The sequence below is a fragment of the Antechinus flavipes genome, chromosome 4 (assembly GCF_016432865.1).
Source record: "Antechinus flavipes isolate AdamAnt ecotype Samford, QLD, Australia chromosome 4, AdamAnt_v2, whole genome shotgun sequence".
In the NCBI taxonomy this organism is placed as follows: Eukaryota; Metazoa; Chordata; class Mammalia; order Dasyuromorphia; family Dasyuridae; genus Antechinus; species Antechinus flavipes.
This window is the reverse complement of record NC_067401.1, coordinates 43,881,320-43,894,557: the sequence shown is the minus strand read 5'-3', so window position 1 is coordinate 43,894,557 and position 13,238 is coordinate 43,881,320. Positions and strand designations below refer to the sequence as shown.

At 35.7% G+C, this 13,238-nt stretch overlaps 1 protein-coding gene across 5 annotated transcripts in view; it reads right to left on the bottom strand.

The window, feature by feature from the left end:
• Positions 1–13,238, bottom strand: part of TBX15 (T-box transcription factor 15) — a 142,170-nt gene that overhangs the window by 52,817 nt on the left and 76,115 nt on the right. For all 5 annotated transcript variants that reach the window (XM_051992890.1, XM_051992891.1, XM_051992892.1 and 2 more), the window contains one exon: positions 7,133–7,346. In XM_051992890.1, the coding sequence (XP_051848850.1) occupies positions 7,133–7,346 (214 nt within the window). The remainder of the gene's footprint in view (positions 1–7,132; positions 7,347–13,238) is intronic.

Sequence of the window (13,238 nt, the reverse complement as noted above, 5' to 3'; positions counted from 1 at the left end):
GGCATTAAATGTGGGGCCCTAGCTGTGAGGCTTTGGATGTGAGGCCCTACTCTCAGCAGCTCGACTGACTCAGTACAAAAATAGACAAGCAGGAAGATTCAGTAAGGGCTAAACTAGTTACTTTCATTTTTCAGGTGAAATGGGGCAAATACTAAGAAAAGACCCTCCCCTAATCTGAGGGGAGTATGTAGCATTCATAGTTAGGTTAATAGAGAAGCAAGGTTTGTTGATAACTCAGAGGCAGATCACTGGGTTCTTAAACCTATTACAGTGCATAGTCCTGGGCTTTGTTTTCTCATGTGTAAAATAATGAGTTGGCCTGTGTAGGCTGAAGTTCAATTCCAACTTTATATCTTCAATCCTGTGATTTTATATTTCGAAAACTTTTCTTTTCCCTGCTCTCTTTCTGCTCTCTAGAAATATATACAAAAACATGCAAATTTGTTTGTTTTTCAGTCATTGTTCAGTCTAACTCTTTGTAATTTCCATTTGGGGTTTTTTTTTGGCAAAAATACTGGAGTGGTTTGCCATTTCCTTCTCCAGTTGATTTTACAGATAAAAAACTAAAGCAAACAGGTTTAAGTGACTTGCCCAGGATCACACAGCTAGTAAATGTTTGAGGCTGGATTTGAACTAATGAAAATGAGTCTTCCTGACCCTAGGCTTGGCACTCTATCTACTGTGCCACCTAGCTGTCCTTAGAGCTATGTATCTGTACATATGGTGAGGTTATTCTTTTTATTTATTTAAAAATGTCCTGTCTAAAGGAAATTAGATGTTGGTACATCACAGTGACTAGTCAGTATCTTCACATTTATTACAGGCTATCAAATTAAGAATAATCTGTTTAAAAGAGAAAATGTTGTATAGTGGAATAAGGGTAAAATTGGACTTCAGAAGACCTCTGAATTCTAGTTTAATATCTACTGTTTAATAGCCTTGTGAAAATGGAAAGTCATTTCTGTGGCAACCACCTCACCTGTAGAGGAGATAGATAATAACATGCTTAAAATGCCTCCTAGCTCAAAATTCTATGGTTGTTATAGAACCATATATAATTCTGATAAACTTGTGCAGTACTACAGCTCCCTGCCATGGACCATTTGTGTGTTCTAATTACATTATGTCCTTTCCCATCTCCTAATCATTTCTTTGAATCCCTCATCTCATCCTGAATCCTGGAATGAGAAGAAAAACAGCCCCACTGGAAATGTTAATAGTAGCTTCAGTGAGTAATGTCCAAAGTTCATTCCTACCAGTTCCATACAAGGAGAGATAGAGGCCATAACTTTCTGATTTTTGCAAATAATAAAAGCAATTGCAGTTCAACAAATCATGCAATCACCTGGAAAGTTTATTTCTGAATTCACATAAGAGCAAGAATATTAAACTAATAATATTTTATTACATTCACATAGGGCTTTTTTCAAAGCATTTTCACATATATGAAATAATGTAGATAAAATATATTGTCCCAACCTTCCTATATGAAGAAACAGAGTGCCAGAGAAATTACGAATTCCTAAAAGTTCCATAGAAGGTTACGTAGCAACATTCAGAATAATACCTAGATCTCATAACTAGCAATCTAGAGTTACTTCCACTAATCCTAATATCTCGAGGAAAGATCAGTGAAAAGGGAAATCTGGAAAAGGATTCAGGATGAGATGAGGGATTCAAAGAAATGATTAGGAGATGGGAAAGGACATAATGTAATTAGAACACACAAATGGTCCATGGCAGGGAGCTGTAGTACTGCACAAGTTTATCAGAATTCCACAGGAAGAGAAGAGGCAATGTGTGTCACCATGGATAGAATGTTGCCTTTAGAGTACCTATACATGAGTTCAAATACAGCTCTACCATTCACTAACACTGAATGAATCAGTTCTAAGGCTCAGTTTCTTCATCTAAATTATTAAGTGTTTAAACTAAGTGATCATTAAGATCTGTTTCAGGTCTAGATCTATGATCTCATGAAAATTAGAATTGAACTAAATACTCCTTTCCTATCGAATATCTTATCCTGAAAACATAATTGTTACCTTTTCATTTAAACTAAATTCAAAATGGGGTATAGTAGAATGAGCAATGGATAAGTGAGCTAAGATTTCAGTTCTGCCATTAATTTTTTGATATTGGGAAAAATCATTTAACACTTTTGAGAAATCATTTTCTTATATATAAAATTAAAAGGTTAGATTAAATAAGTTCTAAGGCCCTTTTAAGACCTAAAAATTCTATTAGCTCTATCTTCTTGGGTCAATATAAGAATAACAGTTCACATTTAAAGTCACTTTGAATTTTTAAAAATGCCTTTCTAATTACAACCTTGTAGTAAAGATAATAAAAGTATTATTATTCCCATTTTACATATTAGGAAACTAAGACTTAAAGAAATGAAATAATTTGTATGTGATTATTCTACAGGGTAACAAAAGTCAAATTCAAGATTAGACTCAGACACCTACTTCAGGGTCAGGGCTCTTTCAACTACTTTACAATTCAAATAATTTCCCATCTAATAATTTAATAAAAATTGCTTTTTCTTTTCCTCTGCCCTTTACTATAGCATAGAAAGTGAAACCCTCACTATGAGGCTAAGTGAATTTTTAACACTCCACAAAAAGAATTTGGGTTTTGATTTGAATTTTGTGATTAAATTTGGGTCAGTTCTTTATTCTTCCAAACCCATATGTCCCCATCACAGTCTCTATCCATGGTGCTGATCTCTTTTTTCTTTCAGTAAAAACAAAAGAAAAGCTTTTCATTAATTCTAAGCCTATATAACTTTTGACTAAGCTATAGAAAGTTATATGGACACTAAAAAGCTCAAAAGACATGCAGTCCCTAAGATAAGTTAATGTTGGAACTTTGGTGTTAAGATAATGTGACTAAAAAAATAAAATTATGAAAAAGGGGAAATGAACAGAATGCATGAAAAGATGAAAAGTTAATGTAGCTGTCCAAAGGAAATTCTGAGAAAATGGAATTTTTTCAATATTTGAGTGTCTATGCAGGTATGGCTAGGAACATTAATACAAAGGACATGCCCTATTTCACTAATCAACACTCCAGTCAAACATTACTATTCATTATTCCCTGATTTCATCATACTCTCTCCCACAACCAGAACTTTGTTTATTTACACTATTATCCAAACCTAGAATGCTTTCTTCCTCAACCCAGATAAAGAACTAAAGGTACCCTCTTATTCTAAATCCAATAATCCAAGGTATCTAGATGACATAGTGGATACAGCAGCCTTGGTGTCAGGAGGACCCAAGTTCAAATCTGGTCCCAAATCTGGACACTCAACACTTATTAGCTGTGTGAACCTGGACAAGTCACTTGACCTTCAATTGTCTTGCCAAAAAAAATTTAAATAAATCCAATGATTCATATCACCTCTGGACTAGCACTCTAATTTAACTACACTTTGATATTTAAGTAATAGTGTGATACAGGGAAAAGGTTGTTGGCCTTGGAGCTAAATAGACTTGAATTTAAATAAAATTCTAACATTAATTGGTTGTATGACCATGAGCAAGTCAACTAATTTCTCTAAAACAATTTATTTAACTATAATTTTTTTTAAAATTATACCTAAAAGAGTTGGCATAAGAATAACATTTAATAAGCCTCAACTATATGAATTGAATTATAGTATGTATCAATCTCACTCACTCCCATATTCTCAGAAAAGGCAACTCCATGAAATATTAGGTCTGGATGTGAAAACTTAAAGTCAGAAATCAAATCAGACTTCTCAGGGTATCATTATGCATCTTGAGAAAAATTGGTCCCTTAAAATTTCAGGTAGGAATGTCATTTTCAGTATTATCCATTCAAAGTACTTTGAAAAATAATTATGCCAATTTTTCCACTGCTTTAGCTGTTTATCCTTCCCGATAAAAACAGTAATGATGATAATGATGATGAGGAGGAGGAGGAGGAGAAGGAAATGGAGGAGGGGGAGGAGGAGGAAGAGAAAAAGGAGGCGGAAAAGGATGAAGATGGTAATTCCTATTTATTAGCACTTTAAGATTCACAGGGGGTTATAAAGTGTCTTACTGCAACACTTTGAAATATAATATTAAGAGTGAGCATTTGTATATACTTAAGATATGCAAGATGTTTTACATACATCAGTTTATTTGTTCCACACAACCTCCAGTGAGATAGATATTGTTATCCCTATTTTATGGATGAGGAAACTGAAATTCAAAGAGATTTAATGATTTGCCTGAGGTCATACTGGTAGCAAATATGTGAGGCAGAATTTTAACTTAGGTCTATCTTGTCTTGAGTACCAAACTCAATCAACTATACCATTTAGCTCTTTGCAATTATAATGAGAGACTACTCTAGACTCTGCACTTGCCTTCCAATTTGTGTCATAAATATAGGATACCCAGTATTAAAAATTCATATTCTATCTCAAATAAATGGTATGTGAATTTTTACTTGCTCCCTCCAAGGCTATCAGTGACCTCTTAATTGCTAAATCTAGTCCCTGTCCTTTATGATGTATCTGTGGCTTTGGACATTGTTGATCACTCTCTTCTCCTGAACAATCTCTTTTCCTTCGGTCCTCATGATATTGTTTTCTTCTGGTTCTCCTCCTACCTGACTGACTACATCTCAGAGTACTTTGTTGATTCATCATCTCTGTCCCTGAACCTTTGCATAGTGAACCTAGGACTCTCTTCTAATGACTCTTTTCCTCTTCACATTCTCCTTCTTGGTGACATCATCAGCTCCCATAGGCTCAATATTGTAGATAACTTTCAACCTATTTTTTCAACCTTCATCTCTTTTTTTGAGTAACAGTTTTCCCACCACAAACCACCTACTAAATACTTTTAAATGAGTATCTCATAGGCATATTGAATTCAACATATCTAAAGTGGAATTTACTATCTTTGCCCACCAAACCTATTCTTCCAAACAACCTTATTTCAGTGAAAAATGCCAACATCCTTCTGCAGGTCTGCAACCTGAATCATCCTCTATTCTTTCCTCTATATCATTCCCATAAATAATAAGTTGCCATGTATTATCAATTATATATTCACATTTCTCAAATCCATCTCATTCTCTTAACTCCCTCATCTGTCACCTTAATTCTGATTCTCATCTCTCATCCAACCTATTGTAACAATTTCTTCTTAGTCTTCCTACCTCACGTCTCTACTTTCTCCAACCTACCCACTGAACAGCTACCAAATTAATATTCCCAAGTACTGGTACCACCACCTCACTCTCCAACTTAAGAACCTTTAGTCATTCCAGCCACATCTAGTATAAAACATAAACTTATCTGACATTGAAATCACTTCACAATCTGGCTTTTACCTATCATTCCAAATGAATTTCATGTACCTTGCCCAGAATTTGAATTCAAATTCAAACTGAGTAAAGCTACTCCTTCATACATGACATTCTATTTTCTGTCTTTGCATAAACTATCCCTATGCTTAGAATGTTCTCCCTATGCATTTTAGCCTCTTGGAATCTGCAGTTCCCTTAAAGACTTAATTTAAGTGCCATCTCCAAATGAGATCTTCCAGCTCTAATTTTTCATTTTCTGACCACCTATTCCCCCTAACACTTTGTAATTATTTTCTTCAGACTTTGCATTTAGTTATCTGTGTGCTGTGGCCCCCAGGAAGATGTAAGCTCCCTGAAGACAGGGATTGTTTCTTGCTTGCGACAACTAACATGGTGGGTGTCTCATAAATGTTTGAATCAAATAGCAATCTATTCAGCAATGTGCTCAGCAATGTGTTTTCACCTCTCTCCTAGTTTGCTTTTTCTAAGAAACGTTTTCATGGTAAAATTCACTGACTGCAAATTCCAGCGACAAGAGGACAGCCTTACAAAATAAATTAATAAGCACTAAGTTTATCTGATATGTCTGTGACTTTTTTACCTGATTCATTTTTATGGTGAAACTGTACAGAACGAGAAGCTGTGTGAGATAGTGAATTTTCTGGAGTATCCAGTAACTCTGGAGTCAAAGAAGTGTGTTTGTATGTGTGTGTGTGTGTCGGGGAGGGAGGGGGGAGGATGTGTGTGTAGGTGAAGTGTTTTTCAGTCATATGTTGAAATTCTTCCACTGATATTTACTATTCATATGATTTTGAGTAAGTAATTTGTTACCCTCCCAACTTCATTGTCTTCATTTATAAAATAAGAGAATTAGATAAAATAACCTCTAGGGTCATTTTAACTCTAAATAAATGACTTTTTGATGTTTAGATTTAGAACTGTAATTTTCTTTAAGGATGCTCTTTCATTTTTAAGACAAATGTAAAAGAAATATAAAAACTATTCTAAATTGGTGTAGCTTTACTAAAAGCGTTTTTTCCTCCAAAAACCATTTCTACAAAAAGCTTTGGTTAGCTTAAGTATGTATGTTTAGAAATGTTTCTACTAGATAGCCACTGAATTCTCAGGAAATTTTCTAACCTATAAAAGAACCCAAAGGGGCCAAGGGGAAAAGTTTGGCTACCAACACCACCAACATCAACTTCATGGAAATGCTCAAATGCACACACACACACACACACACACACACACACACACACACACACAAAATACTTGGCTTGGATACCAACTACCAAATGAAAACATTGGTTATAGAAACAAATACTTGTTTCAGAAAACTACTTTTATGAAGTTATCAAACAATTAAGCTAAGATTACAATTATACCTGGAGGTTAAGTAGTATTTGTGAATATGTTTGGTTAATGTTAAATTGTTTCCTTAAAAACAATCACTATAACAAAATAACAAAATAACAGGAATAATAAAAAATAATAATAAATAACAGGAAATAATGGGGGGGGGAATTGTGCTAATGTGGAAAATGAAGATGTCAAAATTTTAGAGTTGGAAGAAAATTTAACAATCATCTAGTTTTAACCTCTCATTGTACAGATCAGAAAACTGAGGCCTGGAGAGGTTGAACATCTGTATTCTTGGTTCTTTATATCTCACTGGTGTTGCCACATATTAACCACAATTTAATGAATGAAAAACATTCCTTCTTTTCCTCCTAGGTTGTTGTTTTGTTTGTTTGTTTGTTTGTTTTGCTCAGTCATAACACCCTTGGGATGTCCTTACCTCCCAGCCTTTGTAATGATCATCTCTGTCCCAATGTCATGAAACCGTTTCCAGAGATCAGCACATTGGAGCTCAACCTGTATCTCCTCCATGGATGAAATGGGGGGAGGTGGGGGACCAGGAGCACCTGATGTAAGATCCGGGTGAGACTCAAAGGAGCAAGATGTCCTCTCTGTGAGCACCTCTGTGTCTGAACCAGTGCTCTGCTCTGAGTCTGCAAAACAAACATCAAATCATAAGTGAGAAATTTTCATGGTCTCACCTTGGGATAAAGAGGATAGAAAAAAGGGACAAGTGAGAAGAAAGGGTCAATAAAAGGAGACTAGAAATTGGGAAGCTTCAGAGCACAGAACTCAGGGTATTTTATTATTCTTTATGGTTTGTTGCTGTAATTTATGGCCTAGTTTCAGGTTTCATGTTTCCAACATGACATCTGGCATTTTAGTAAGTTTTAGCAACAGCTGAACAAAATTGTCCACATCACAAGTTATAAAGAGTACCTAATGTCATTGTGTTGGAAAGAATGAAGCATAGGGCATGGGGTAAGCTATTAAATACAAATCAAAAGAAAAGTTTTAATTGATTTGAAAATAGGGTTTATAACCTATATAGACCACTTTACAAAGGTGGATGAGGGGGAGAAAGGGAGGGCTCCTGCTCAACTGCATCCCAATCTAGGCCACAATGGATAAATAAGCGCCTCTAAATATTACCCCTTACCCCAAGCTTAATGTTATGAGCATCCATACAATATAGGATGCCTTCAGAGCTCTAATATATTGTATATGCTTATAAAATCTCCATTTTTTGAGGGAATGACCTTTCCTAAAACTCCAATAAGGTCATTTTTGATGAAGAAAGGGCTGCTGGCTGTTGCAAGGCAAAAGGGGCAATAAACATATGGAATTAGTTATCCGGGAAGGCTGTTGAAACAAAGGGTATAAATGAGTTCAGGAGACACCTAGATTGGTTTCTGAAGTATGGGGAGTGAGGAGGGGGAGCCCAAAACAGGAAGGTGGGTTTGAAAGCAACCAAATAAAAAACTGGTATGTTGAGCCAGATGGCCCTTTCCTTTTCTGACGGTATCATCTGTGCTGATGAAGAAAAGTTGAGAGGAAAAATAAAATAGTGGAGAAGGCTGAGGTCAAATTTAATAGCAGAGTTGATATGGTGGGAAAATATAAAGAATGGGAAGTTCAGAAAAATGTTACTCCCCAATAGCCAAAGAATCTCAGCATTTTTCCAGTAATGATAATTTAAATCATAAGTCACATTTACAATGATTTCCACAATAATGATGATAAACCTTTGCATGGTGCTTTTGAAGTTTGCAAAGTACTTCATATATATAATCTTTTTTGACCTTCCTAATGACCCACTCAGTTACTTGTTATTATTTATTATTTCTATTTTACAATAAGGAAACTGAGACAAACAGAGTTAAGTGATTTGCTTAAGATTACACAGTTAGTAAATGTCTGAGTCAGAATTAGAACTCAGGTTTTACCAACTCTAATTCCAGCACTCTATTCATTATGACAACTACGTGTGAGATAGATGGTACAAGTATTAATCTCTCCATTAAAAAAATTCTTCATTTTTCAGGGAAACAAACTAAGGTTGAAGGGTTATATAACTTGCTGAAGATTATACAGTTAACAAGTGTCCGAGTTAAAACTGAACCTAAGGTTTCCTAACTCCTGACTTGTAGACACTCTTGTATGGGAGTCCTTTGTAGCATAAAGGTCACCATTGGTGGATATTTTTCTGCTTCCTGGCTCAGGGCCCCCATCCCATTTCCCAAAACAACTTCACTACTGGACAGCCAAATTCTACCTTTACAGTATATAAACAACAACAAGTTTTATTAGAAAAGCTCAGATGAATGCTTCTCAGAACAAGGAACCCAAGACTGCTTGTTGAGTTTCAGCTGAGGATGTAGATCCTCTAGGGATGGGAGAAGGAGGAAGGAGAAATGACTGAAGTCATATAAATGTAGTAAAAAGTGAGAAGCAACAGAGATGACTATTTGAGAAATAGTTGAGAAAGAAGAAAACATCTTAATCAAAGAGGAAAGGAAAGGTTGCACATAGGCACATGCATGTGCATACATATACACACATGTAACAACTGAGTTGAGACTTGAAGGAGGATAAGAACTCTAAAATGCAGAGATGAGGAAGAACTACATTTCAAGAATGAAAATACACATATTGAGGTGAAAAGACAGCATCTTGAATTCACAGTAGTGTATCTATTTCATTTGGAATGTTGATAGCATAAAGAATAATGGGAAATAAGACTAGAAAGGTAGGTTAGAATCAGATTGCATAGGGGTTCATAAATGGAAGGATAAGTAGCTTGAATTTTATCCTCGAGGCAATTAGGAGCCACTGAAGTTTTTGGAGTAATACAGTCAGATTTGTAAAATGGAAAGATTATTTTATGAAAGCTGGATCAGGAAATAGAAGAAACGATGGAAGCAAGCACAAGAAAGGAAGGAAGCATGCACCAGTTAAAAAGTTGCCTTAATTGTCTAATTAAGGGGTGATAAGTTCCTGATATACAGGATATGTTCTTGTCTCCAAGGAATTTATAATTTTTCCAGGAAAAAAAAAGAAATAATACACATGGGACAACTACAACAATATAAAAAGATAAACATATAATTAAATGTTCAATATGTGATGATAACTAAAGAAATCCCCAGTTAGTGGACAACAGATACCTAGTGACTTGCAAGATGTATTTATATCAGAGGGAAGGCCATTTTCAGATGTAGTAATTTACCTCCCTACACTGGGAATAAAACCAAATATTTTTGGCTCTTAGGTTTCCACTCCATTTGAAAGATCATACTCCCACATGAAAAAAAAAAAAAAAAAAAACCACAATGACCTGCTAGGCTTTATATTCAGAATATAGGCTCTGTGCCACTTTTGTTATTCTGTTTTGCCAGAGTGCTGCCATTCAGGCAAGGGGAACTTTCCAACAGTATATCAGTGTACTTTTTGCAGTTTTTAACTGTTACTGGAAAATACTGGACTTTTCACTTTATATGGACTTTGTAAAAGTGGAGAAGCCAAAGTCAGCCTCTGGGGTAAGCCAAATAATGTTATCTGGTAACAGTTAACATTAACATAGCAATTAAGGTTTGCAAAGACCATATATGCATGTACATATGCACACGCATATATACACACATATGTGTATGTACATAGATAAGACACATCTATATGTATATATGTGTATGGACACATGGATATACATACATATTAATGAGATAATATTTGTGAAATGCTTAGTTTAAGATCTGGTACATAGAAAGTTCTTAAAAAGAAATGTTTTTCTTCATTTGGACCTCACAACTCAATGAGATAGGTCCTGCTATTATACCCATTACACAGATGATGAAACTGGAGGAGGTTACATGACCTAAAGTCACAGAGTTAGAAAGGATCTCAGGTAAGATTTGAACACACATCTTCCTAATTCCATGTCCAAAACTCTATCCACTGGGCCACTTAGTTGTCTCATTGTAGTAAATTTCAGATTTGTTGTAATGTGTTTCCTAATCTTAAAAATGGGCGGGGGGGGGGGGGGGAAGCAGCTAGGTAGTGCAGTGGATAGAGCACCAGCCCTGAAGTCAGGAGAATCTGAGTTCAAATATGATCTCAGACACTTAACACTTCTAGCTGTGTGATCCTGGGCAAGTCACTTAAACCCAATTGCCTCAGCAAAAAACAAAAACAAAAAAAAATTGGGGGAAACTTGGACAGGTCCTACTTAAAGCACCCCATAATCAGTACCATTGTATCTTTTTACTTTGTTTCATTCTAATTCCTTCCCCTTTTGATTTTCATATATTTTGTCTTCTAGTCAAATCAAACTACTTAATGTCTTCTTTGTTCATATTAGGTGTTTTCTGAGCACCAATGCATTTGCTTGTGCTGTTCCTCTATAACTGAATCAATCAAAAAGCATTAATTAAACAACTTTCATGGTCCAGTCATTGTGCTAGGAGTTGGAGATTCAAAGACAAGAGTAAAACAATCCCTACTTTCGAGGAGTTTATATTTTATTGGAGAAAAAAGCATATGTGAATAAAGTCATACAAAATTTACATAAGGTAAATACAAGGTGAATGGGGATGAAAGCACTAGCCACTGGAGGCACCAGCAAAGACCTTGTATAAAAAGTGACACACGTTTTTTTGATGTGTGCCTTTCTCTTTGCACCTTCCCATTTCAATTATAATCCTATACTTATCCTTCAAGACCACTCAAAGGGTCATGAACCCACTGCTGATCTGCCCTTCCTCACACAACACAATTCAATTTGGAAATTATCTTTCCTTCCTCCCAGTGTTCTAGGCAATTCTCTAGGGTTATAATTAGCAAAGAATGTGCCAATCTTTATTGATAGATATCCTTACCTTCAAGTTCTTTATGCTGAAGGAAAAAATGGATCCCTATCTTTATCCCTAAAGTTTGCATAGATCTGTAGCACTCTTAGACCTTTCTCATATTATACATATACAGTGACTAATGCTGTTAATGAGTCCTGTGAAGGCTCATCAATAGGTGAAACATCATTATAGAGGCACTTGATTACACAGGAATGATCAATTATATTACAGTAGAATTTCAAAGCCTTAAATGATGTTTGTTTGTAATGTTATTAATGAGTGTATTTAGAAATACAATACAATTTAACAAGCATTCATTAAAGCCCCTCCAATATGCCAGATGTTATGCTGGGAGCTGGGGTCCAAAAACAAAAATGATAATGGCCTCTCTCCTCAAGGAGCTTGAATTCTACTTGAGAAATATCAAATGAACTCACATAAGTTAACACAAAAGTTCATAAAAAATGAAAGAATTTTGTTGTCACATAGGGAAGCTATCAATGCATCTGGAAAAAGCTACATGGGGAAGGTAGCATTTGGACTGAGCTCCCAATGGTGTTAGGGAGTCTAGGACTGGGGATAGAATACATTCCAGGTATGAGGAACAGTGGCTACAATGTCAGACAATTCCACTAATCAGAGAAATGCTATGCGAGGTAAGTCCATATTTTATGTGACCGTTATTTTTATGCTGCACACCTCCCTATTTATTCTATTATAGCATTGGCATTAGGAACTTCATAATGAAACCTTCCATTTTCTAATGCAGACTGACACCTTAGCTGCAATTTGGATTTTCAGAGAAGTGCCCAGAGCACTGAGAGTTTCTGGCTTGTCTAACCAGTTTATTTGAACCCAATTCCTTCTTATTCTGAAAGTGGCCTCTGTCCACCACCATATGACCTCTAAAGCCCTATTTTACAGGTCCAGATATGGAGATCCAAAAAGATTAAGTGATCTGTTTATAGCCATGCAGCCATGACCAAGAAGCCAATGCATTCCTTCTGATGCCAAGTCTAGTGAATTTTCCACTATGCTACATTGTCATACAACAATCCAAGCAGTGACTTAAGTACCAGCTGTTACAAAGGCTAAAGGAAAGGTACCAAATGCATTGTATCACTATTTATATGAGTGATTAACTCATATACCAAGCTGATGGTTCAAACCAAAGCCAGAGTCTCGCACTTTTTTTTGTTTCCCAATTATTTGTTTTCTTGACAATTGATGACTTCCTGTTTTCCAGAAAGCAACCTCTTCAGGAACCTCTAAAAATCATCGAAAGTCTTGTTCAATAGCTTGTGAAAGCATATTTTCACCAGAGATTAAAGAAATCAGAAACAGAGGTGATAGAGTTTACAAATGACTATTAAAGTTAAAGGAAAAAGGACTTGGGAATCCTGCACTAAAGCCAGAAGCAAGAGATCAGAAAACATCATGAGTCAGAGGATGAAACCAGAATATCTACCCCACCTCCCACTTCCCTCCCCCAACAACCTCCCTAAAATGCAAATTCTATCACTTGCTTTAAGTATGACACTGTGTCCCCTTGGCCTAATTTTGCATCTATAAAATAGAAGTAAATAACATCAACATCTTCCTGTCTTGTGTTATATAAGCAAGACTGATCTCGGTTGTCACTCTTATATAAAAGGAATGGGTGAAGGAAGGGGGAGTTTGAAAACATCTGAGCAGGAG